This window comes from Acipenser ruthenus, chromosome 27 (assembly GCF_902713425.1).
Source record: "Acipenser ruthenus chromosome 27, fAciRut3.2 maternal haplotype, whole genome shotgun sequence".
NCBI lineage: Eukaryota > Metazoa > Chordata > Actinopteri > Acipenseriformes > Acipenseridae > Acipenser > Acipenser ruthenus.
In genome coordinates this window covers 16,391,949-16,415,738 of record NC_081215.1, presented here as the reverse complement: position 1 = coordinate 16,415,738, position 23,790 = coordinate 16,391,949, and the positions used below count along the sequence as shown (strand labels likewise).

General features: G+C 42.9%; 1 protein-coding gene across 1 annotated transcript; it reads right to left on the bottom strand.

Moving 5' to 3' along the window:
• Positions 1-10,903: 10,903 nt before the first annotated feature.
• Positions 10,904-23,388, bottom strand: LOC117432423 (protein TsetseEP-like). The gene is made up of 2 exons (XM_034054347.3): positions 23,164-23,388; positions 10,904-14,324 (listed from the first exon to the last, which is right to left on the bottom strand). Exon 2 carries the CDS (start codon positions 13,236-13,238, stop codon positions 12,531-12,533), a length of 708 nt encoding a protein of 235 aa, XP_033910238.2. The 5' UTR covers positions 13,239-14,324; positions 23,164-23,388; the 3' UTR covers positions 10,904-12,530.
• Positions 23,389-23,790: the final 402 nt, after the last annotated feature.

Below are 23,790 nucleotides of genomic sequence, written 5' to 3'. Positions count from 1 at the left end.
AACTTGATGAGTCATTTCTCCACAATCGAAACTTAAGCATCTATTATATTCCAACTCAGACACAGACCTACTGCATTTAACAACTCCAGTGAAAAATACAACTAACATAAAATGTGCTTGATGGTTTTCAAGGGACAAAAAAATCCTGAAAAGCAGAATTAATAGTACATTCTGCAAAATCATCAACACGTGTAAACAATAATCAGTTATTATAGTATATAATATATATATATATATATATATATATATATATATATATATATATATATATATATATATATATATATATATTAAAGTAACCTAACTTCATCTCAATTTTAACAATTATAACTGATAAATATCTAAACTATAATGCCTTAATAATACTGTGCTATATATGCTTTACTATATATATATATATATATATATATATATATATATATATATATATATATATATATAAACATATTACAATTATTTTGGCATACATTTAACAGTAATAATGGCAGATTAAGCACTGGAAAAATTGTTCAGGAGACACAAATAAACGGCTCTGGGAAGAAATTTCAGCTAGCTGTTTTAAAATGGGATGTATTTTTTTAGACACCTAGATCACACATAGTTGTTTTGTAAATGATTTTCTTAACCAATGAAGGATAGTGGGCCTTTGTCTGTGTCGTGATGCCCACTGTGATATATTGACCAGTGGCAGAGGGAGCTGGTCCTCTAGTGTCTCAGCCAGAAAATTGTGAGTTAACATTGCTCCCAACAGTCCCAAAATTAGGAGTGTTGTTTACAGTCTATTGAAATTTGGCAATGGACATAAAGTGAATGTTCCAAATGCCTGACCACACAGTACAGTGTGGTAAAGGAAAGAGTGAGGGAGGTTGAACAGACTGAACAGATTTGACTTGAATATGGAAATGACCGCTGTCCTTCACCTTCTTGTGGGTCCCTTGTGTTTACTGACGTTGAGACAGCACAGATGAAACAAAACACGTATCCAATGTGCTTGGATCTGATCAATGTTTATCCTAACAACATGAGGGGTTCTGTCAACATGAACAATCTTGTCAGAACAAAGATAACAAAAACACAGTAACAGTGGATATTAAAAGTATTCAGAAATATTCGCAGGTGAAAGTGGAGACAGGTTGCCAGAAACTCAATTAGTTGAACACAACAATTTTGAGGAAGGGTATATACAGTTGAAGTGATAAACCGGACACATTGTTAAATCTATTTAAATAATTTTACCACATTTTATAGTATTTTCCCCATAGTGTGTGTGTTATTTTCACATTAGCAAAGGTTTAAAAACTTTTTTTTAAAACAAGGTGCATAATGCTGCCTTTCAAATTGACACATTTGTAAGAACACAGTAAGCCTTTTTTTTAATAATGCCAGAGATAATATGTTGTATCAAATCTGAATTATTACTAAACTGTTACAATCAACAACAAAACTGTCCAAAATAAATAAACAAGTAGGGTAATAAATAAAATATTTAAAACTGTGATCACAAATGTGTACCAATATGCAATAAATTAAAACATATTCAATGACAGTAATTACACTAATTTTATATTTTGATGCATAAGTTACAGTAATGCTTAAACAGGAAGGCCAAAAGAAATAGTACTAGTGATGCTAAACATAATCCTAAAAACATCTTCCAATTTTATAAAAGTAAAATAACTGTGAAAGAGGAGGTTAAGGTATTAAGGGATGCATATGAAAATTAGGTTTATGAGGACTGCAAAATATCTGACCTATTAGATAATTTTTTTTTTTATGTTTTCACCAGAGAGGATACAAATAATATGCAGCCAGTGCAGCCTGGTTGTGTACACACAGGTATTGAGGATTTCAGCATCATTGAAGTACGTATTGAAGATTTCAGCATCATTGAAGTAGAAGTATTAAATAAGCTACAGGAGCTACATAATAACACATCACCAGGCCCAGGTATAATTTATCCAAGCGTGCTTAAGGAAACAAGGGTAGACATGAGTAGACCATTGGCTACTATCATGAATAGTTCTATAGAAACAGGTGGGGTCTCTAAAGACTGGAAGCTTGCAAATGTGCCATTATTTAAAAAGGGGGATACCACAGACTCAGGTAATTATAGACCTATTCGTTTAACTTCCATAACTTGCAAAATGATGGAAATAATATTGTGAGGTAAGTTTGAAGACTATTTATACAGCAACAATATTATAGGGGATAGCCAGCATGGGTTCAGAAGAGGGAGGTCATGCTTGATTAAACCTACTTGACTTTTGTGTGGGTGTTACAGCTAATGTAGATGATGGCAACGCTTATCATATAATTTATCTTAATTTTCAAAAAGCCTTTGATAAAGTCCCACATGAGAGACTAATACGTACATTAAAAGCAGCAGAAATACAGGGGAGGACATGAAATCGGATACCGAACTGGTTCAAAAACAGAAAGCAGAGAGTAACTGGGAGAGGTGTAAAAACAGGTGTAAGGTAATGCCTGCAGAGTTTGGTGGATTATATCTTAAATACTGGGATTACAGTTTTCAATCACGGCACATAAAGTTGAAATAAATAAGTATAATTGTATGTATATAAAGTGTCATGTATATAAAGACATAACACTGTAATCATAGCAATGTTAATATTTAACAACTAAAGGATTCAGTGTCACCAAGCCCTTTTGAAAGGTTTGCTGATGTTCCAAAGTCAGTTTAATTTAGCTGGAAAAATTACTGGATCTTTATTTGAACACTCACATCTTGAAATGCAATTCTGTTGTCGCTCAATACTAAATGTAGCCTCAATTATAAAAACTTCTAAACAAAACACTGTAATGGATTTGAACACCATAGGCCCCAAATAATTCCAATCTACTATAGTGTACATGTAAAACAATAATCAAGCAATCAAGTAGGCAATTGTGCTTTACATGATATCTAAAATCCACTGTGCCAGGAAATAACTGCAGCACAAACAGGTAGGCTGGGTTATGAATTATTTAACAAAAATAAATAAAATATTTACAAATACAAAAATACACATTTATATGCAGGGCTTTGCCCTGCCCCCTCTATGTGCAGGGCTTTTCATCCACCAATCAGGACTCTCCTTAGAGGACACTGTGAAAGGATAACATCACAGCCAAGGCTGGTGAATGTCAGGAAGCAGACTCAGAGACAGAATCGCAGTTGTACACTTTTATTTAACAATAAACAAAGAAAAAGGCACAAGAGTCAAAACAAAAGGTTTATTAAATATATATATATATATACAAATACTTTTTACCATTAGGCTGAGCATTATCGTTCACTCACGGTCTCACCAACACAGTACATACCCTACCAAAACTCCTCCCCCAACAAATGATCCCAACTGCCTTTTTATATACCTGTGGCTGGAGCCTAATTAATCATCAATTGTTCTGTTGAATCCAGCCATATTCTCACTTGGAGTTGGCAGGGAGAGATTAACTCCTTCCCTGCCAACTCAACAACACATGTGCAGGGCCTCTGCTCTGTCACAGGTACATTAGCATTAAAAACTAAATGAAAGAAAAACAAAACATTGAAAATAAACCTGTAAAAGTAAAGGCACTCTTAACCATTTTTTGCTATAACTCCCCCATTATCAGGCATTACCTTGGACCCCTAATCAAGGTCCTTTTGCTTTAATAATACCCTGAGGACAAAAAGTGCTGTGGAATCCATGGAGTTACACTTCACAATGCAGGCTCACTGTTTCAACCAGCTCCTATTCTTTGATGTGCTTTGAAGAGTGTGAAATGTAAAAGTTGTGGGTGTGCAGTACATGTCACATGATTTATGGGAAAAGGATAACATAATCTTCCAATGTGGAATGCATCACAGACAGGGAAGTAAAATAATGTCAGGGGTTATCGTTAACACTGGTAAGTATAGCACATTTATGAATACTCATTTGTTCTCCCCTACAGGTCATTTTGGACTTCAAGATGAAATTTCAACAATTGTTATTAACACAGGTAAATATATCATAGACAAATAGATAGACAAGGAAGCACGAAAAGTCCTAAAACCTAACAAACCTTAAAAATAAAATAAAAAGCAAATCCTCATCTCTATCTGTCGCACGGTGCATACCCAGTCTCTCCTCTTCTTCAACAGGTATGTATGGACAACATGATATAACAATATCACCTGGACCCTTGGGGGCCTCGAGATCTAATCCTGTAAACAGTTCACTGTATGCTCAGTCCTGTTTATATCGCTGGTATGGAGATGGTAATTAACATAGTGGCCATGGCCTGCTTAATCTCCTTCAGGCCCTGGTGGAAAGTCACAAACACAAAAATATCTTCTGCCACTTTTGCACCCTCACAGACACCGCGCTGTAGTTCCTGTAGAACAGAGGACATGAACAGCACTTATTCCCACTCTATCCAGAACTCTATCTGCTTCCAAACACACCCTGCTTTCGCCCCCCCCCCCCCCCCGCTCTACAAATTGCCTTCCGACGCGGCTACTGGTACTTCACGTAAGAGTAGGGCCTCGCAGTTCAAGTGTATGTTGTGCTGCTGGTAGTCGATCTCCTGGGTCATCCCTTAATACCTCTGTAGCAGCGATGTCAATAGTGTGGGTGCCTTTGAAACAAAGCCAAAACACATAAGTCATTAATGCTTCTTAACCACGTTTTCACCTCAGTATCCAATTCTAAAATATTGCAGTTTCTTCCTCAAGGCCTCTCTGAGCCCTGGGGAAATAGAGCTTCTTAGCCCACTCAACATTTTCTCTGCCAGCCCAGCCGCTCAACCAGCTGGCCAGCAGTTAATCAGTGGGAGAGCCAGGGTTCCAGCAGATGAGCCAGCCGGGTCACTCCTGCCTTCACAAAGCTGGCTCCTCCAGCAAGGACCGGACTGTCAGGAGCCCCTCATCTCAATCCACCCTCACTACTCGCCAGGGATTAAAACACTTTGATAAAAAATAAACTGAAACGATTAAATAAATATTCAGAAATCAAGTAATAAATAAATAAATAAATGAATATGAAATTCCGCACCTACCACCCACGCCGATTCGCACTACAGCCTCTTAGCAAACTCCTCCCACGATCCCACAATCCGAGAGAGAGAGAGAACAAGAGAATTAACACCGTGATTGCTGTAGCTTTGGTGTTGTTTTGTGTGTGAAGTGTTTTGTTAAAACATTTTATTGGAGGGGCTCCCGAGTGGCGCATCCAGTAAAAGCACTCCCTAGAGTGCAGGATGCGCTCTATAGCCTGGACGTCGCCGGTTCGAGTCCAGGCTATTCCACAGCCGACCGTGGACAGGAGCTCCAGGGGGCGATGCTCAATTGGCCGAGCGTCGTCCGGGGGGAGGGAGGGTTAGGTCGGCCAGGGTGTCCTCGGCTCACCGCGCACCAGCGACCCCTGTAGTCTGGCCGGACGCCTGCGTGCTTACCTGTAAGCTGCCCGGAGCTGCGTTGTCCTCCGACGCTGCAGCTCTGAGGTGGCTGCACGGTGAGTCTGCAGAGTGTAAAGAAGCGGGTGGCTGATGGCACACGCTTCAGAGGACAGCGTGTGTTCATCTTCGCCCCTCCCAAATCAGCGCAGAGGTGGTAGCGGTGAGCTGAGCCTAAAAAAATAATAATAATAATTGGGCATTTCAAATTGGGGAGAAAATAATAAAAACTAACTGGCAACGACTAAATTTAAAAAAACAAAAAACAACAAAAAAAAAAACATTTTATTGGTTTTTGTGAGTTTTTTAGATTTGGCAACCCTTTGGATCGAGCTTCGGGAATAGCTCATTGAAGTTTTGACCACTGTTTCTCCTGATCTGGCTCAAAAGTTACAGATCCAGTGGTGCACAGTTGATGTTTGCTCTTTTTGAAAGAGTTTTTACCAAAGCTTGCTTCTGTTAACCTGGAGCTTCAGAAAAGCCAGCTTACAATTTTTGACAGCATTGAAGTGATTGATACGTTCAGGGTGACAATCACTGACATTGTCCTTCACCTTCAAGAGGAACTGGACAGTTTTTGGTGAACACGTCAGTTTCTCGTGTGTCAGGATGAGAGTGTACAGCAAAGGGTCTGCACCCTGTGTAGTGCCCAGGCGAGGCACCATGGAAGCGCTTCCTCCTTCAGGCTCTTTTGGGCAGGTGGCTGGGGTTGGATTTTTCCCTGGAGGAGCCATTCCTCCGCCGTGCTCACCTCACCCCACCTGTAGGCTTCCCACCAGCGGGGGTCTTTGAAGGGGCACACGTCCGGCAGGTCCGACCTTTCAGCTAAAAGTTGTTGTGAGGTGAATCCGGTATATTGCTTTTAATATATGTAAAATATAAGTTATTTCTGTATGGGTTGTTAGGGTTCCTTGTGATGTAAATAGTGTTTCACGTGGCAGCTGCTGGTATGTAATGTGCTTTTGCTTTTGGGTACACGATGTGGTGTTCAGGACCTTTTATATGGAGACCTACTCTAGTAATAAAAAAATCAAATAAAAGCACATCAATATATTTATAATAAAGACAGTGAGACAAGAAAGGCCCACAACCATGAACTAAAACCCAAAGGGCATTGTAATGCTTGTTTTCCCACAAGCCTGTGTTAGAGAACTCTGAGCTCCTTAAGTAGGTCCTGTGCTTTGTTTTTATTGCTATCAAACCACATCCCTTCATACATTAAAAGAAGCAGAGCCAGTGGTTGAAAAAGCACAGTTTTACTGGAATAGTTAATAAGCATGAATATGATCTAAGCAGAAGCAGCAGCAGAGAATGATATCACACATACCAGTATATTGAACAGGTAAGAAATCAGATATCATAATATAGAGTATCCCTTTTTAATGTAATTGCTACAACCAAATATAATGAAGCATGTCAGGGGTGGTTGGTATTCCCCCTAAAACAATGTTTACTGTTGTGCAATAGCTACATTAACAAACGTTTAAGAACATTAAGAACATAAAGAACATGAATGCAAGCGTTATCTGGCTTCTCTCAGGTAATCGCTTCAGCTGACCAGCAACAGGCAGATGACATCAAAAAAGTATTTGTGAAAAGAAAAAAAAAACAACACCATAACATGTTCATTTGCTCTGTCATATGAACAAAATGAACCAATTCAGTATGTCTGAATAATCATACCGGAGTAGCATGTATATCCAAGTTATAAAAGTATAGAAAGAAATATAGGGAAAATAGTAGGTGATTTTTCCATGGGTTTTTGACAGACCCCTTCTTCGCACAGTCGTTTAAAAGCTGAGACTTGCCTTAATCGCTCTGTCGTGTAGTTTCTTTCCTTTGCAGCTACATATCCCTTTCGGGGGGGAATGTGCCCCATGGTCTGTGGCAGCTCTCAAGGGGTCAGGGTGACTGGGTGGTAAATCAAATGTTCTTTGTTTTTCTTGGGTTATAATAAGTAGAACTGTGTTATCAACACTCTTATTTACAGTGTATTCAAGGTGGGAGTCTCGATGAAGGTGATTAGCCTTCTTTTGGTCATAAGCTTTCTGGGGCAAGCTAAGATGGTTTCCCAACAAAACACAGCCATTTCAGCATATTATACCAAATTTGCAGCGTTAATAACCCAGAGATCCCTCGTTCCCAAAACAGAATAACAAAGAAGAAAAAAGCCCTTATATACATAGGAGAACCAGTCTCATCTGTGGAGGATTTTAGCTTCAGTCTTTATCAATGACGGAGTGATGTCTGTAAATCAGTTACCAGGGTCCTAATGCCCTCAATTCCATACACTCCATTACACCTCATAGGGGGCAGCTCCTTTCAGGATGAAAAGCAAGATCCTGGGCCACACCATCATTACCTTGAATAAGTATGTAACACTCTGGGCTGGTTTCACAGACCCCCGATTAGTCCTACCCTTACCTAAGGTAACATTAGGTTGCCCAAGATTGGTGCTAAGCAGGGGTATGTGAAACCAGCCATTAATCATGTTATAATCCGGTTTACTGAATTAATAAGCAGATCACTGCAGCAGATGAAGCACATTTGCCAATCAGTAATTAGTAGATACATTTGTAAATAAAAAAATGTAATTGTCACTGTAACAGGGCGAGCAGCCCTGTACATTGATTTGTTTATTTTAGTTTAGAACGGAGTCCCCTCCGCCCCTGTGCAGTGTATTTTGTATTTGTTTTGTATTTTGATTTTATTATTGTATGCATGACGGCGAGCGCTGTATGTTTTGTTATTGTTTTGTTTAGTGACGGCGTAGCGGTTTGTTTATTTTATACTGTTTGGTAGCATGGATGGGTAGCCCCATCCACAGCACTTTAGTAAACTCGTGCAGAAGGTGGCCATCTCCCGAATTAATTAGGTGATTTAATTTGTTGCTAATCGGGAGATGGTCACCTGTTACAAAAGCCTGCAGCTCTCGGCACTCGGGGTGGGTGTCGGAAGGAGAGAGTGAGTGTGAGGATTAAAACGAAACTAAAATTAAACTCCAGGAACAGTGAAGGCATTTGCTCAGCCTGACCTGGGTTTTGTTTATTACTTTTGTGTTCGTGATTTTGTTTTGTTTAACTATTTATTTTGCTCTGTGAGCAAGTGTTTTTTTTTGTTCAAGCCTTTTATTTATTTTTGTTATTTATTATTATTATTATTATTATTATTATTATTATTATTATTATTATTATTATTATTATTTATTTCTTAGCAGACGCTCTTATCCAGGGCCTCCTTATCCACGCCACCTTAAACTGCAGTACTTCCCTGGTGTCAGTTTACCTTCCTGCTTCTGCCTGACGTCAGACCACTCGTCCAGCCTGTCACAGTCACTTAAAAAAGGAGTGTTTAAAACTGTGTGTCATACGGAGTATTTCACCTGTCATGGTGGTCAGCTAGCCTTGGTCTCCAGCTTAAAGAAAGAGTACGATCAAGACAGCATAAATAAATAAATACAACCCAAGCGTAGGTTCAAGAACAGCTTTTTAATATTTCATGTTATTGCTTGCTTACAAACATTTTTGTAAATATATTTAAAGATGGAAATAATTCCCACAGGCTTTATTGCTTAAGCTGTTACGTGACCATAACCAAGGCTCTAAGATTTAAAAAAAAAAAAAAAAAAAACTTTTTATGATATCAGGCATTTCAGGGTTACTAAAAAACAAGTATAGTTTTGAAATATTGTACATAACTAAACACATTATAGGTGACTAGAAGTCAATACCCAGTAAACACTATATATTTCAAATGTATCAATAAACTTCTCCAATTCTAAATTGTTTGTATGAACTATATTTTTTAAATGTTTTGCACCGGTGTTGGAAACCATATTAGTTAATAATTCCAAAGTATTGTTGACCAGCGCCATCTCCAATCGACAAGATCTCAACAGACTTAATCAATGGCAATGCTTTAATTATAGCACTTCAGAGAGTAATCCATTTGTTAACTGAAGTTGCTATGATTTTAGTTTGTGTAAAGCACAATACTTTACGTTAATAATAATAAAGACTGCATTTAACTTACTTTCAGAATTGCGTTAAATTGTATTGAGGTTTATTCATATATTTCAGCTCCTTACATGTTATATCGATTTGAATAAAAACACATTATTTTGTCTTTGTATGTTAGTTTTGGCTATTTTCTTTTCATTGTGGTGTTGGAAGGATTTCTGTGAATTAAATCGATATATTCCAGAAAACTGAATACATGTTCGACAACACAGTTTATTTCAAGAATTGAAATCAGGTTACATGAATATTTTAATATTCAGTAATACTTTGTAATTAAAATATGAAAGAGATGGAGAAATTATCATCCACTGCCCCACCCTATACGCGTATATAGCAGAGACGTAGGCAACTGTCAAAGACGGCTAGTGTGCTCAGGGCCAATATGGACAGTGTACTGTGCGAGGCTCCGCTCCCTGAGCCGGTGGCCACGGAGCTACGTCTCCAGTCTCCAAGGGCAAACTCTTGGCTGGAGCCTGGCTAGCTTGATTGTGGCTCATAGACATCTGTGGCTGTCACAAGCCAGAGCTCCTGTTGCGGATAAGGCCGCACTGCTAGATGCGCCTATATCCTCAGGTCATACCTTTGGGCCAGCCGTGAAGGAGATCTTACAGAGATCCCACCGGGAAAGCGAGGCGTCCCGGCAGGTAGCCATGTTGCTCCCTTCTGCGTGGGGCAGGTCGAACCGCTGGCAAGCTCCTCAGACACGGACTGTCACCAGGACAGTTCCAGTCCCCATGACTCCGCTGGTTGACCTAAGGCATTGCCTACAGTTCACACCAGCAGATAACAACCAGGCCCACCCGGCAGGCAGAGGGAATGCAGGACGTGGCCAGCCCACACACCAGCGTCCCAGGAGGCGTTTCCAGGGCCAGCGCCCTAAACAGCCACCCCAAACTGCCCCGCAGCAGCCTCAGCAGCCCGAGCAGGGCCCCTGAAGGCTGGCAGCCTCAGAGCCCCTTTTCGGCATAACAGCTGCAGTACTGGCGCACTTGCACCTCAGACTCCTGGGTGCTCGCCACCGTGCAAAACGGTTACGCACTTCAGTTCCGCTTGGGACCTCCTCCCTTTCGAGGTATCATGAATACTTCAGAAGGAAGCGGCCTCCTTGCTGCGCAAGTGAGCCATTTGTCTCGTAGAGCCCACCTCCCACGGAGAGGGGTACTACTCAAGGTATTTTCTAGTACCCAAAAAAGATGCCGGCTTTCGCCCCATCCTAGACCTGAGTCTCCTCAATGGGTTCTTAAAAGAAAGGAGGTTCCAGATGCTGACACACCGTCACATTCTCCAGTCCGTCTGGCCAGGCGACTTTTTCACCACCGTGGATCAGTGATACCTACCCAATGGGCAGGCATATCCCATACATAATGTCATTGGTGGTCATCTTCTCTTTCAGGGAACCGGGGTATGTGATGGAAGTTTTGAGATTAAATTCCTGTAATAGAGACTCAGTGGAACAGACAAAATTGAGTAAACAAGTTTAATGATTTGCAAATCCAAGAACACTCTCAACACACGAGGTGTTAGAAAAACATCAAGTAGAGTTCTGACTGCGCAGAGCCAGTAAACGTGATATATACCTTACAACCTACAGTTATTGCGAGCCAATCACAGAAGCTCAACTCAATATATGTCAGGTAGCAACAGCTTGGAAGATCAAGAGGAGACCAATCATATGCTACAAAAACAACTTTGTCCTACTTGCAAGCATCCTGTACTATCTTAATATCTTAACTAAACTTCATGGATGCAGCTTGCGGTTACAGAGTGAAGAGAGCTTCCTCTCTCTAACTAACAGTTGAAACTTTCCGCTCCTTTTAAGGCCTTCCTCTTGCACCTGCTAGGAGAAAATGAGGTCACACACATAACAATTATTTTATCATTTTAAACTTACTACTTCATAAAACAGTACCAATCACTACCAGTCGGACAGATCAGAGGGAATCTGAGGCCACCAACAGACCTAGTTTTAAGCAAATAAAAGGAGAAAAAAGAAACAATATCTTAGCTTGAAAATGTATTTATTTCATGTTAAAAAGGAACAGAAATAGAACTGATTACATTTCAATAGTGCAGGAAAGGTTTTTTTTTAAAAAGATCCATTTTGCCATTTGCATTTCATCTTGTTCAGCAATCCATATATATATATATATATATATATATATATATATATATATATATATATATATATATATATATATATATATATATATATTGTGAAAAGGTTTCACCTAACACGGGTTCGTGCCCCTTTAAAATTAGACCCAACACGACAGAAATGGATTTTTAAGCGCTGGTGCGCTATGTTTAATAAACACAAAATAAACAAAATACAAAACAAACACCTAGCTCTGTACGAGCTCTAACTAAACAGGTAATTTCCCTGACTAACTTGCAGGACGGCTAAGCCGTTTACCTGGCACCGACACAAACTCACAGGTTTACACAGCACTTACTCTTTTATGACTGCTGGGAAGCAGAGCACCTCTTTCTGCCTCCCTCTATTCAGCAGCCTTGAGCAGACTGACTGCTCCTCTTAAATACCCTGCACCTGGCTCTAATTTACAATAGCTACCAGGTGCAGGGGATAATTAATAATAAAACAATTAACAAAACTAATTAACTAAATACAAAAAGGTGCCATTTTTCCTTCAGGGAGGTTTTAACCCCCTCCCTGCTGTCTCACACAACACACTGCCTTACATATCCCCCCTCTTGTCTTTTCAAGACACAGGCCACTCGACGGCCACCTCCTCCCCTAAAACACAACCACCCACCCTCGAGTCCATGAATGTCCTTTTTCGCCCTTTTCCACGGGCGGACTTGAGGGTGGATCTGTCCACGTCCCGGCCCGGCCAGGTAAGGACCACACACCGGCGACAAGGGAACCCAACGGTTTGACAGGGGCGACCGGAGCGTAGGCCGGGGCACTGGAGGATGCAGCAATGGACAGAGGTCTTCCCCTGGGAACCGGCGCAGTGATGTCCGATCACCCAGGGGAAGCGAAGCAGCAAACAGTGGGAGCGACAGCGACGTCTGGCAGCAGCCCAGCGACGTCTGGGTGCTCGGGGAGAGCGAAGCAGGGAACCAGGGTCAGAGCTGTGGCCAGTGTTGCAAACTCCTGGGCTCTAGGCCCAGCACAGGGAGGTCCAGGAAAACCGGCCGGGTGTCCAGGAGCAAGGGGTGAGAGACTGGACGCAGCGGCCCTGAACTGGACTGTAGGGGTGGTGGTCGGGGCTGTGGTGGAGGTATGCTTTTCACCTCCTCCCCTCTGGGCTCCGGAAGCGGCGGCTCCTCCCCTCTGGGCTCTGGCAGCGGCGGCTCCTCCCCTCTGGGCTCTGGCAGCGGCGGCTCCTCCCCTCTGGGCTCTGGCAGCGGCGGCTCCTCCCCTCTGGGCTCTGGCAGCGGCGGCTCCTCCCCTCTGGGCTCTGGCAGCGGCGGCTCCTCCCCTCTGGGCTCTGGCAGCGGCGGCTCCTCCCCTCTGGGCTCTGGCAGCGGCGGCTCCTCCCCTCTGGGCTCTGGCAGCGGCGGCTCCTCCCCTCTGGGCTCTGGCAGCGGCGGCTCCTCCCCTCTCGGCTCTGGCAGCGGCGGCTCCTCCCCTCTGGGCTCCGGAAGCGGCGGTAGCAGCTCCTCCTTCTCTAGCTTGTGAGTCTGCGGAGCTGCGTTAGCCTGCTCCCACTCCTGAATCTTTGGCAGTGCCCACTCCATCTCTCTCGTCCATCTCTCCAACCTCGCAGTCCGCTCTATTTGAGCAGCAGTATCACGGTTGATCCTTGCAATTAACTCTCTGATGCTATCCATTTCTATGGTCGTAGGGGCGCCCCACTTCTGGTACCAAATGTGAAAAGGTTTCACTTAACACGGGTTCGTGCCCCTTTAAAATTAGACCCAACACGACAGAAATTGATTTTTAAGCGCTGGTGCGCTATGTTTAATAAACACAAAATAAACAAAATACAAAACAAACACCTAGCTCTGTACGAGCTCTAACTAAACAGGTAATTTCCCTGACTAACTTGCAGGACGGCTAAGCCGTTTACCTGGCACCGACACAAACTCATAGGTTTACACAGCACTTACTCTTTTATGACTGCTGGGAAGCAGAGCACCTCTTTCTGCCTCCCTCTATTCAGCAGCCTTGAGCAGACTGACTGCTCCTCTTAAATACCCTGCACCTGGCTCTAATTTACAATAGCTACCAGGTGCAGGGGATAATTAATAATAAAACAATTAACAAAACTAATTAACTAAATACAAAAAGGTGCCATTTTTCCTTCAGGGAGGTTTTAACCCCCTCCCTGCTGTCTCACACAACACACTGCCTTACAATATATATATATATATATATATATATATAGGAAAATGGAAATCTTTATTTCTCTGTGTAAAATATGTTGACTGATTTACACTTCTATATGGCATTGCAATCAATTAATGTTCTTATAGCATTATTACAAATAGTCTCAATGATGTGAGGTTGTGCACTATAGACAATAATACGTTTGATTGATCACATTCATGCAATTAACCGTGCATTTCAGTAAAAAAAAGCATACAAGACTTTAATAGTAAATGTACATAATGTATTTTGTACTAAGCAAATATCCATAAAATATACAAAACATATCTGATGGTGACATTATTTTTAAAAGGAATGACAAGCCCATAATGACAAAGACTGAATTTGACAGTCTGCATGGATCTCTCAGAGCTTCACGGTCCCCTTTGGATTTGTTGCAGCATAGCAATAAAGCTTGTTATATAAACAGCTAAAATGATGACAATAACAATTACAGAAATGACAGTGCTGGCGATGTTGAAACGTTTTGCAGTTTCACCATAGTCTCTGGCGCTAGTCAGGTTCTTTGAATGCTTCTGGTCTCTGGACTGCAGAAAGAAAATAGACAATAATTATATTATAAAAAGTTGGGGATTTTAAGTTTGGAATATTTATATTTGAAATTCAAATTTAATTTCTTCACTTTGAATCATGCTTTCAAAGTTTTTTTTTTATATATATATTAAATTATTTTCTGGGTAGCAAAGAAATTTATGTTTTGATGTCAATGTTACATTCAAAATAATTCCAAGCAGCTAATGGCAGCATTCCTGTAAATGACTTGATCCCCTGGTCTGGGGAACATTGCCTTGTCGGGGTCATTTTGGAGAGAACATTTTTGTATGTGTTGCAGACCCTCAGGGGTCCCCAGCCCCTTGAGTTATAATATAAACAGGGAATATCCATATATTCATTTCACATTTTATTACATTTCCAAGTCATGCACGATGTGCATTGTGTTTTAAAACATTATCTACAACAATCTGTAGTCTGTGAAAACGCTTGATAGAATCTCTGGTTAATCAACCACATATGCTATAGTAGTATCTGAAGTTAAAAATCTAGGTGTTAAATTTGACTCTACATTGTCTTTTGAGGCCCAAGTTAGAAATATCTGTTTCTTTTCTTCATCTACAAAATATCACTCACCATCTTTGTCAATGTTTGATGCGGAGAAACTGATACATGCCTTCATCGAGAATGGACTATTGTATGCCTTGTTTGCGAGTGTTTCCACTAAAGTTCTTAATAGGTTAAATACATTCAAAATTCTGCTGCTCAAGTTTTAACAAGAAAAAGACAGCATGACCACATAACACCAGTTTTAGCTTCCAGTTCAAGACTCTTGTACTAGCCTACAGATGCCTTGACCAGTCTGCACCCAGCTACCTCCAGACCCTCATCTCTCCCTACACCCCCACTCGACCTCTCCGCTCCGCCTGCACTAGAAGACTAGCTCTACCACCGCTACGCTCCCCTGCCTCCAAAGCCCGCTCCTTCTCCACCCTTGCTCCGCAGTGGTGGAATGACCTTCCTACAGATGTCAGGACTGCCCAGTCCCTGACCACATTCCGGCGCCTCCTTAAGACTCACCTCTTCAAAGAGCACCTGTAGAACTCCTCTGTTTGTATCCTGGGACACTATCACCCTTCATGTAAATGTGCTTTATTTTGCTCTTATCAGCCCCTATTTTACTGCATTTAATCCTGTACTTCAGAATACTGTAATCTGCCAAGTTTTTAACCTGTAGTACTTTGTATTTAATCACATCCTGATGTAACTATCACTATTTAATCATATCCTGATGTAACTATCACTATTACCTGCTGTATTATTGAATTGTGGTTTGTCAAACTTGTACTTTACTTGAACAAAAGTTATTGTATTTCTTGCTCTTATTGTATTACTTGTATTGTAACGCTTGAAATGTTTTTGCCTACGATTGTAAGTCGCCCTGGATAAGGGCGTCTGCTAAGAAATAAATAATAATAATAATAATAATAATCTCTCCACTGGTTACCAGTTAAATATAGAATTGACTTTAAGATCTTGCTGCTGACCTTCAAGGCCTTGAACAGCCTGGGTCCATCTTAAACCAAGGATCTGCTTTGCTGCTACATTCCCCGGAGCAACTTGCGGTCTGCTAAAAATGATCTCCTTTCCGTGCAAAGTTACGAAACTATGGGAGATCGTGCCTTTTGCTCTTTGGCCCCTCATCTCTGTAACTCCCTTCCAAGGTCTATCAGGGATTGTGTCTGTGTTTAAATCACACCTCAAGACTCATTTTTATAAACTGGCTTACTGCAATTAATAGTTTTTATTGTATTTTTTTATGTATTTTAATGTATTTTTAATGTATTATTTTTAATGAAAAGCGTTTGTGACAGAGATCGAATGAGTCTTAGTGTTAGATCTCCCTCTCGACCTGTGAGAGCACGGTATACGAGGAACAGAGTACCCTTAATGAAATGGCACGACAATTTATTCCGTAGGGTAGATGGAAGTCGGTCAGTTCGGAAGGGGGCGGAGCCATGGCACCCGAGCTCAGTGACCCAGACGGTAAGCGGCGTGGCATCCGAGGACTGGAGGAGCGGATGCGCTCGTTAACCTCGGGGTCATGGGCGAGGGTATAAATAGGGGGCATGGCTTGAGTGATCTGTTCCTTTGCATATGGTTAAAACATATAACCGAGAAGGAGCCCGAAACGTGAACGCGACCGTGAGTGTTTTGTGTCTGTGTCCTAACACTGTGTGTCTTGTGTGTTATTGTCTCACTAAGATTACTGAGCACGATCCGGAGCTGCAGCCGCAGGCCAGCGAAAACCCGGACTTCACCACTCACCTGTTTCACTTTCGGAACTGTCTCTGTGTTTGCACCTTTTAACACTGGTATCACGCACTGTCTTTGTGTACGTGTTTAGTGTGGGTGTCGGAACGGGACTTTGGGTTGCGGGTCAAACCCGTAGGATTACAATTAGAAGTGATACACGCCGCTGTATCACTTCCAGCACTATTATTATTTACAGGTTTTGCCTTGAGGCTCTGGACATTTATTAAATTAAATAAACACCCTTGCACCTGTACCAACGTCTGTCCGTGTGATTATTCTGCACTGCACTCACCTGCACGTCATTACCACTTTGCCACACGTGGTGTCAGAAGTGGGATATGGACTACGCAACACTGTCGGCGCTGCTGGAGCAGCTGGACAGCAGACGGGAGGGGGAGGAAAGACGGAGAGAGGAGAGGTACACCGCGTTGATCGAGAGGGTCGGGCTGGCAATACCTCCCACAGCATCAGCGGAACGCGGCTTCATAGCGCCCAAAGCCAGGACGCATAAAATGACGGCGGATGATGATCCAGAGGCATACCTGGTGGCATTTGAGCGGCTGGCTACCACCGCGTCATGGCCCCGACAGTTCTGGGCAAGCCAGCTGGGACCCTGCCTGATTGGGGAAGCGCAGGCAGCATACCAGGCAATGGGGGATGACGACGCCGCTCAATATGACCTGGTAAAGCTGGCTATTCTCCGCCGTCTGAATATTACGGAGGAAACGCACAGAGTGAGGTTCAGGGAGTACAGGAGGTCCCCGAACGTACGCCCCAGGGTGGTCGCGCAGAAGCTCTGTGACCACATGATACACTGGCTCACCCCGGCGCTAAAAACAACTGCCCAGATGGGGGAGGCCATCGTTATCGAGCAGTTTTGTCATGTGGTCGGCGCCGAGACCCAAGGATGGATACGGCGCCACAACCCCGACACCCTGGAACAGGCAGTCAAACTCGCTGAGGACTTCGAGGACTCCCTGGTATCCGCCCAGACCGGGCTACTCACCCCGCTACCTCAACGGAGCAGCCGAGCCCCACCTCCTCTCTCTGCTCCATCAGCCCCACCACCAGGACCGGGTCAACGCCCTTCGAGAGCACCAACCCCAATGGGCGACCTTGCCTCCTCTTCATGGAGACCAAGGTTGGCCCCCAGCGGGGGTAGAGGTGCTGCCCCTGCCCCGTTGCCATACCAGCAGCGGGACAGACCATTTAATACTGTGCCCTCCTTTCCCCCTACCTGTTTTAGGTGCCGCCAGCCGGGACATCAGGCTAGGTCATGCCCATCTGCGATGGAGTGTGACGTGGCCGTCTGTAATCTGGCATCTGAAGCGGGTAAGCGAGGGAAAAATGGTCAGGAGGGGCCTTGTATTGTTAAGGTGATTTTTGGAAATGTGAAGACCCATGCATTAGTGGACACAGGGTGTGGTCAGACCTTAATTAGAGCATCTCTCTTGGGCGGTATGGTGTGGCAGCCACAAGGTCAGGTGGCGATCTCCTGTATCCATGGAGACACGGCAACATACCCCACAGTAAAAGCATATTTATCGGTCGGACCGATGAAACGTTCCCTGGTAGTTGGGGTAGCGGAAAGGTTACCACATCCCATTATTCTGGGTCGGGACTGGCCCAACTATAAAGATTTATTGAAATTAAGGGCAGTCCCGGCCATACACGCAAATGTGGCAGAAAAAGTAGAAGGGGAAATAATTGGTAATGTTTTTCCCTTTCAAGCGGAAATGTTCTCTTCCCTGTTCCGGCCGAAAAAAACAAACAAAGAGAGAAGGCTGCGGAAATGGGAGGGAGCGTTAATGAGACAAGGCTGGGGGCTGGTGGGAGCCTGTTATAACGGTGAAAAACGTCAGTCAAAGGGGGTCGGAACGCAGTGTGACCGAGAGGGCGAGGTTACTGGGCCATCAAGGGCAGATGTTACTCCTGCCCCGCTCAATATACCGGACATGTGGCACTCGAATGTGAACCTAGTGTGGGAGCAGGACAATGACCCATCACTGGTGCACATTCGGGGACAGGTCCGGTCCATTGAAGGTAAGGATGTTGAAGGCGCTGGGGCACTAGTATTTCCACACTTCATTATCAAGGGGCAATTACTATATAGGGTAAACCTGGCCGCGGGCACAGGACATCCTGTAACACAATTATTGGTTCCCCCGTCTTGTCGGCTGGAGGTCATGAGGCTGGCGCATGATATCCCTTTTGCGGGGCACCTCAGAGTTGACAAGACAAGGGAACGGATATTGGCTCGATTCTTTTGGCCAGGTGTTTATAAAGAAGTGTCGAAATATGTAGCCACATGCCCAGACTGCCAGAGAGTAGCGCCGGGTCGAGTGCGCCCCGCCCCTTTGGTCCCACTGCCGATTATTTCCACCCCCTTTGAACGCATCGCAGTGGACATAGTCGGCCCTTTGCTACCTTCTGACTCCGGGTATACGCATATATTAGTGGTGGTAGATTACGCAACGCGATACCCAGAGGCAGTTCCATTGAGGTCCACTAGTGCTGCTGCGATAGCCAAAGAACTAGTGCAGATTATGGCAAGAGTAGGGATCCCCAACGAGATATTGACTGATCATGGAACTAATTTCTTGTCAAATACGCTACAGCAGGTATATAAATTACTAAAAATACGTCCCATCAGAACGTCGGTTTACCATCCACAGACGGACGGTTTGGTGGAACGTTTTAATCAGACTCTAAAGGCGATGCTGAGACGATTTGTGAATCAGGAGCAAAAACATTGGGCATCGCTCCTTCCCTACCTCCTTTTTGCAGTGAGAGAGGTGCCGCAGAGTTCGACAGGGTTCTCCCCCTTCGAGCTCTTGTACGGCCGACAGCCTCGCGGCATCCTCGATCTGTTGAGAGAGGGGTGGGAGGAGCACAAAGGCTCGTCCAAAAATGTAGTGCAGCATGTGCTCCTACTGAGAGATCGCCTAGATTTGGTCGGTCGTTTGGCCCAAGACAATCTTAGATCGGCTCAGCATCGACAACAGCAGCATTACAATCAAAATGCATTAATCCGAACTTTTCGACCGGGAGACAAGGTAATGCTGCTACTTCCCTCAGCGGAATCCAAACTATGTGCTAAATGGCAAGGGCCATATGAGGTGATTCGGGCTATAGGAAAGGTGAATTATGAAATTAAACAGCCCGATCGCCGTAACAAAAAAGAAATTTATCACATAAATTTATTAAAGCCCTGGCAGGCAAGAGAGGTATTATTTATAGCCCCAGGCAATATAGAGGATGATTTAGGGCCCGAGCTAGAACCCTCTAGCACAAAGAACATTTCGATGGGGGAACAGTTACTTCCTGATCAGCAACGTGAACTACGCAGGTTAATTGAGGAATTTAGCGATGTTTTTTCTAACACGCCCGGTAGAACTAACCTCGCTGAATATGACATTATCTCTCCCCCAGGTGTCACAGTGCGAGAGAGACCTTACCGGGTCCCGGAAAGTCGACGGAGTGGCGTTCGCAAAGAGGTATGGGACATGCTCGAACTTGGGGTGATTGAGCCTTCCAGGAGCGAGTGGTGCAGTCCAATTGTGATAGTGGCCAAAAAGGACGGCACCAACCGCTTCTGCGTTGATTTCCACAAGGTAAACGCTATTGCCAAGTTTGATGCATATCCCATGCCTCGGGTCGACGAACTCCTAGATAGACTGGGGACGGCGAGGTTCATCTCCACTCTGGATCTGACGAAAGGATATTGGCAGATCCCGTTAACTCGTAGGTCTAGAGAGAAAACCGCATTTTCGACACCAGAGGGGCTGTTTCATTTTACAACCATGCCGTTTGGGTTACATGGTGCGCCTGCTGCCTTTCAGAGACTGATGGACCAGGTTTTACATCCACATCGTGAATATGCGGCAGCGTATATTGATGATGTGGTCATTTACAGCTCCACCTGGCGAGAGCATTTGGCTAGGATCACAGCCGTCCTTCAGTCTCTAAGGGCAGCCCGGCTGACAGCTAACTTGCGAAAATGTGCGTTTGCCAAAAGAGAAACACAATATTTGGGATTTGTAATGGGGAATGGCAGGGTGAAACCCGTTGTCTCCAAGGTCCAGGCCTTGGTAGACGCGGCAATCCCCAAAACCAAGGCTCAAGTGCGGTCGCTACTGGGGTTAGCCGGTTATTACCGCCGCTTTATCCCCGAGTATGCCACAGTGGTTAATCCCTTAGTTGACCTCACCAAAAAGAGCGCACCAAATTTAATTAAATGGTCAGAAGAATGTCAGGGGGCGTTTAATACTGTTAAGCAGAGACTTTGCCAGGCCCCTGCTCTCATCACTCCAGACTTCACTAAGAGATTCATCCTCCACACCGATGCTTCGGATGTCGGTTTGGGTGCAGTCCTGTCTCAAATGGTAGGCGGAGTAGAACACCCTGTTTTGTACATAAGTAAAAAAATGCTCCCTCGGGAGCGCAACTACTCCGTCGTCGAAAAAGAGTGTTTGGCCATGAAATGGGCTACTCACTCTTTAAGATACTACCTGCTGGGACACTCATTTGATCTTGTCACTGACCACGCCCCACTCAAGTGGTTAAGCACAATGAAGGACAGCAATGCCCGGATAACTCGGTGGTATCTGGCATTGCAGCCCTTCATGTACCATATGGTACACCGTGCAGGGAAAGACCACCAAAATGCGGATTATTTTTCCCGGGAGGGGGGAGTAATGGGAAAGGTAGGGTTAGCCGAGTGTTCCTTCGGCTCCACTCTGAGCGGTGGGATATGTGACAGAGATCGAATGAGTCTTAGTGTTAGATCTCCCTCTCGACCTGTGAGAGCACGGTATACGAGGAACAGAGTACCCTTAATGAAATGGCACGACAATTTATTCCGTAGGGTAGATGGAAGTCGGTCAGTTCGGAAGGGGGCGGAGCCATGGCACCCGAGCTCAGTGACCCAGACGGTAAGCGGCGTGGCATCCGAGGACTGGAGGAGCGGATGCGCTCGTTAACCTCGGGGTCATGGGCGAGGGTATAAATAGGGGGCATGGCTTGAGTGATCTGTTCCTTTGCATATGGTTAAAACATATAACCGAGAAGGAGCCCGAAACGTGAACGCGACCGTGAGTGTTTTGTGTCTGTGTCCTAACACTGTGTGTCTTGTGTGTTATTGTCTCACTAAGATTACTGAGCACGATCCGGAGCTGCAGCCGCAGGCCAGCGAAAACCCGGACTTCACCACTCACCTGTTTCACTTTCGGAACTGTCTCTGTGTTTGCACCTTTTAACACTGGTATCACGCACTGTCTTTGTGTACGTGTTTAGTGTGGGTGTCGGAACGGGACTTTGGGTTGCGGGTCAAACCCGTAGGATTACAATTAGAAGTGATACACGCCGCTGTATCACTTCCAGCACTATTATTATTTACAGGTTTTGCCTTGAGGCTCTGGACATTTATTAAATTAAATAAACACCCTTGCACCTGTACCAACGTCTGTCCGTGTGATTATTCTGCACTGCACTCACCTGCACGTCATTACCACTTTGCCACAGCGCTATACAAAATAAATATATTATTATTATTATTATTATTATTATTATTATTATTATTATTATTATTATTATTATTATTAAGTAGTCAAAACTTGCATTCTCTTAATGTTCAACCAACGCAAAACCAACTTTTTTTTATCAACCTCTCTACGTGATCAAAATGAAGATATACAAACATGATACATGATATTTGGGGTACCACTGCATTGCTCGTTAAAAAATGGTTGCATGTATTATTAAATAAGCATCTTAATTAAAAATGATTACTTATACTATATAGTACCGATAGCCTTTCTTTATTAATTGCAGTGTAATTCCTGTTCCACCCCAGGGTTCTCTATGTAATATTTGTTTAGTGTATAGAAAATATGCCAAGAAAGATTGATATGTAAATCAGCCCAAATACTAGTATTTATTTAAAGTAAAGTATTTATATATATATATATATATATATATATATATATATATATATATATATATATATATATATATATAGCATTAGGTTAATATGAAAAAATTAGCCATCGTCTTTTGTCTCTCCATATTATTTGGGTTCTTTTGATATTTGTTTATCGCTGAAAAGAGGGCCATTGATAACATATTATTTTATCCTATACTGACAAGCGTGGTATATATGGTACACATTTTTTGTGGCTTAATAATTCAAAGTGACTAGTATATATCCAACTATTCAAATATATATTATAGATAAAACATATAAATAATGAACTGGAAATGTGTATTCCAATAATCTTCAGACTTATATATTAACATTTTAACATACCTAAGTGAATATAGGATTAATTGAATTCCATCATTTATGCATACAAGCAGTGTTGGGGAGTAATGCATTACTGTAATCTGATAACATTTGTTCCAAAAAATATCTCTGAAATGTAAATGTGACTGAGAAGTAACTAACTGTTACTGTAAGTAGTTAATCAAAAAGTTGATTACTTTTTAAAAAGTAACTTCCCCAACATTTCTTTATCACATATATGTTTTTTAATTGAAATGTAAAGTAAAAACACTTACTTTAACAGAATAAAACAATGCAATCAATCCCAGGCAGCAGCAGTTCATGTTAACAAGGTTGAAAAGGGACCACACAACGTAATCTTTCACAAGTGTTGGGTCCTGGCCAACTTCAATAACAGTAGCTGGAGAGTAAGGAGTCTTGCCATCATTCTGACTGTATGACACAGCTGGATCCATTTTAGATGTGCTTCTTTGTGTGAGTTGAATGGCTGAATAGAAACGTGTGGGTTTTATAGCAACTACCGAGGGAGGGTCTTAAAAGCAGCCAAGGCCTCAAGCTCATTTTTGGGAAAGGGGGTTTCTATTTTTTGCTTAGTAAACACACCCACAATAAAAACGTAATTGTCGCTTAGTTTTAGGTGTAGTTTCAGTTAAGTAAAAAAACTACTCGGTACATAGGCCTATTTCTTATAAATGGGGTATATTTTTAGGTTTTAACAGAAACACTGGATACTGACCTTTTTAGTGTTTTCACTCCACCATTGTTTATGGTGCATTGACAGTATATTGTTACAGTAAAGGGACATTGTGTACTCTGATTCCCTTTGTTATTTGATTTGAGGTGTTCACAAGATGCCTCAACACAAGTGAACTGATTTATTAAAGAGGCCCAGCACCACATTT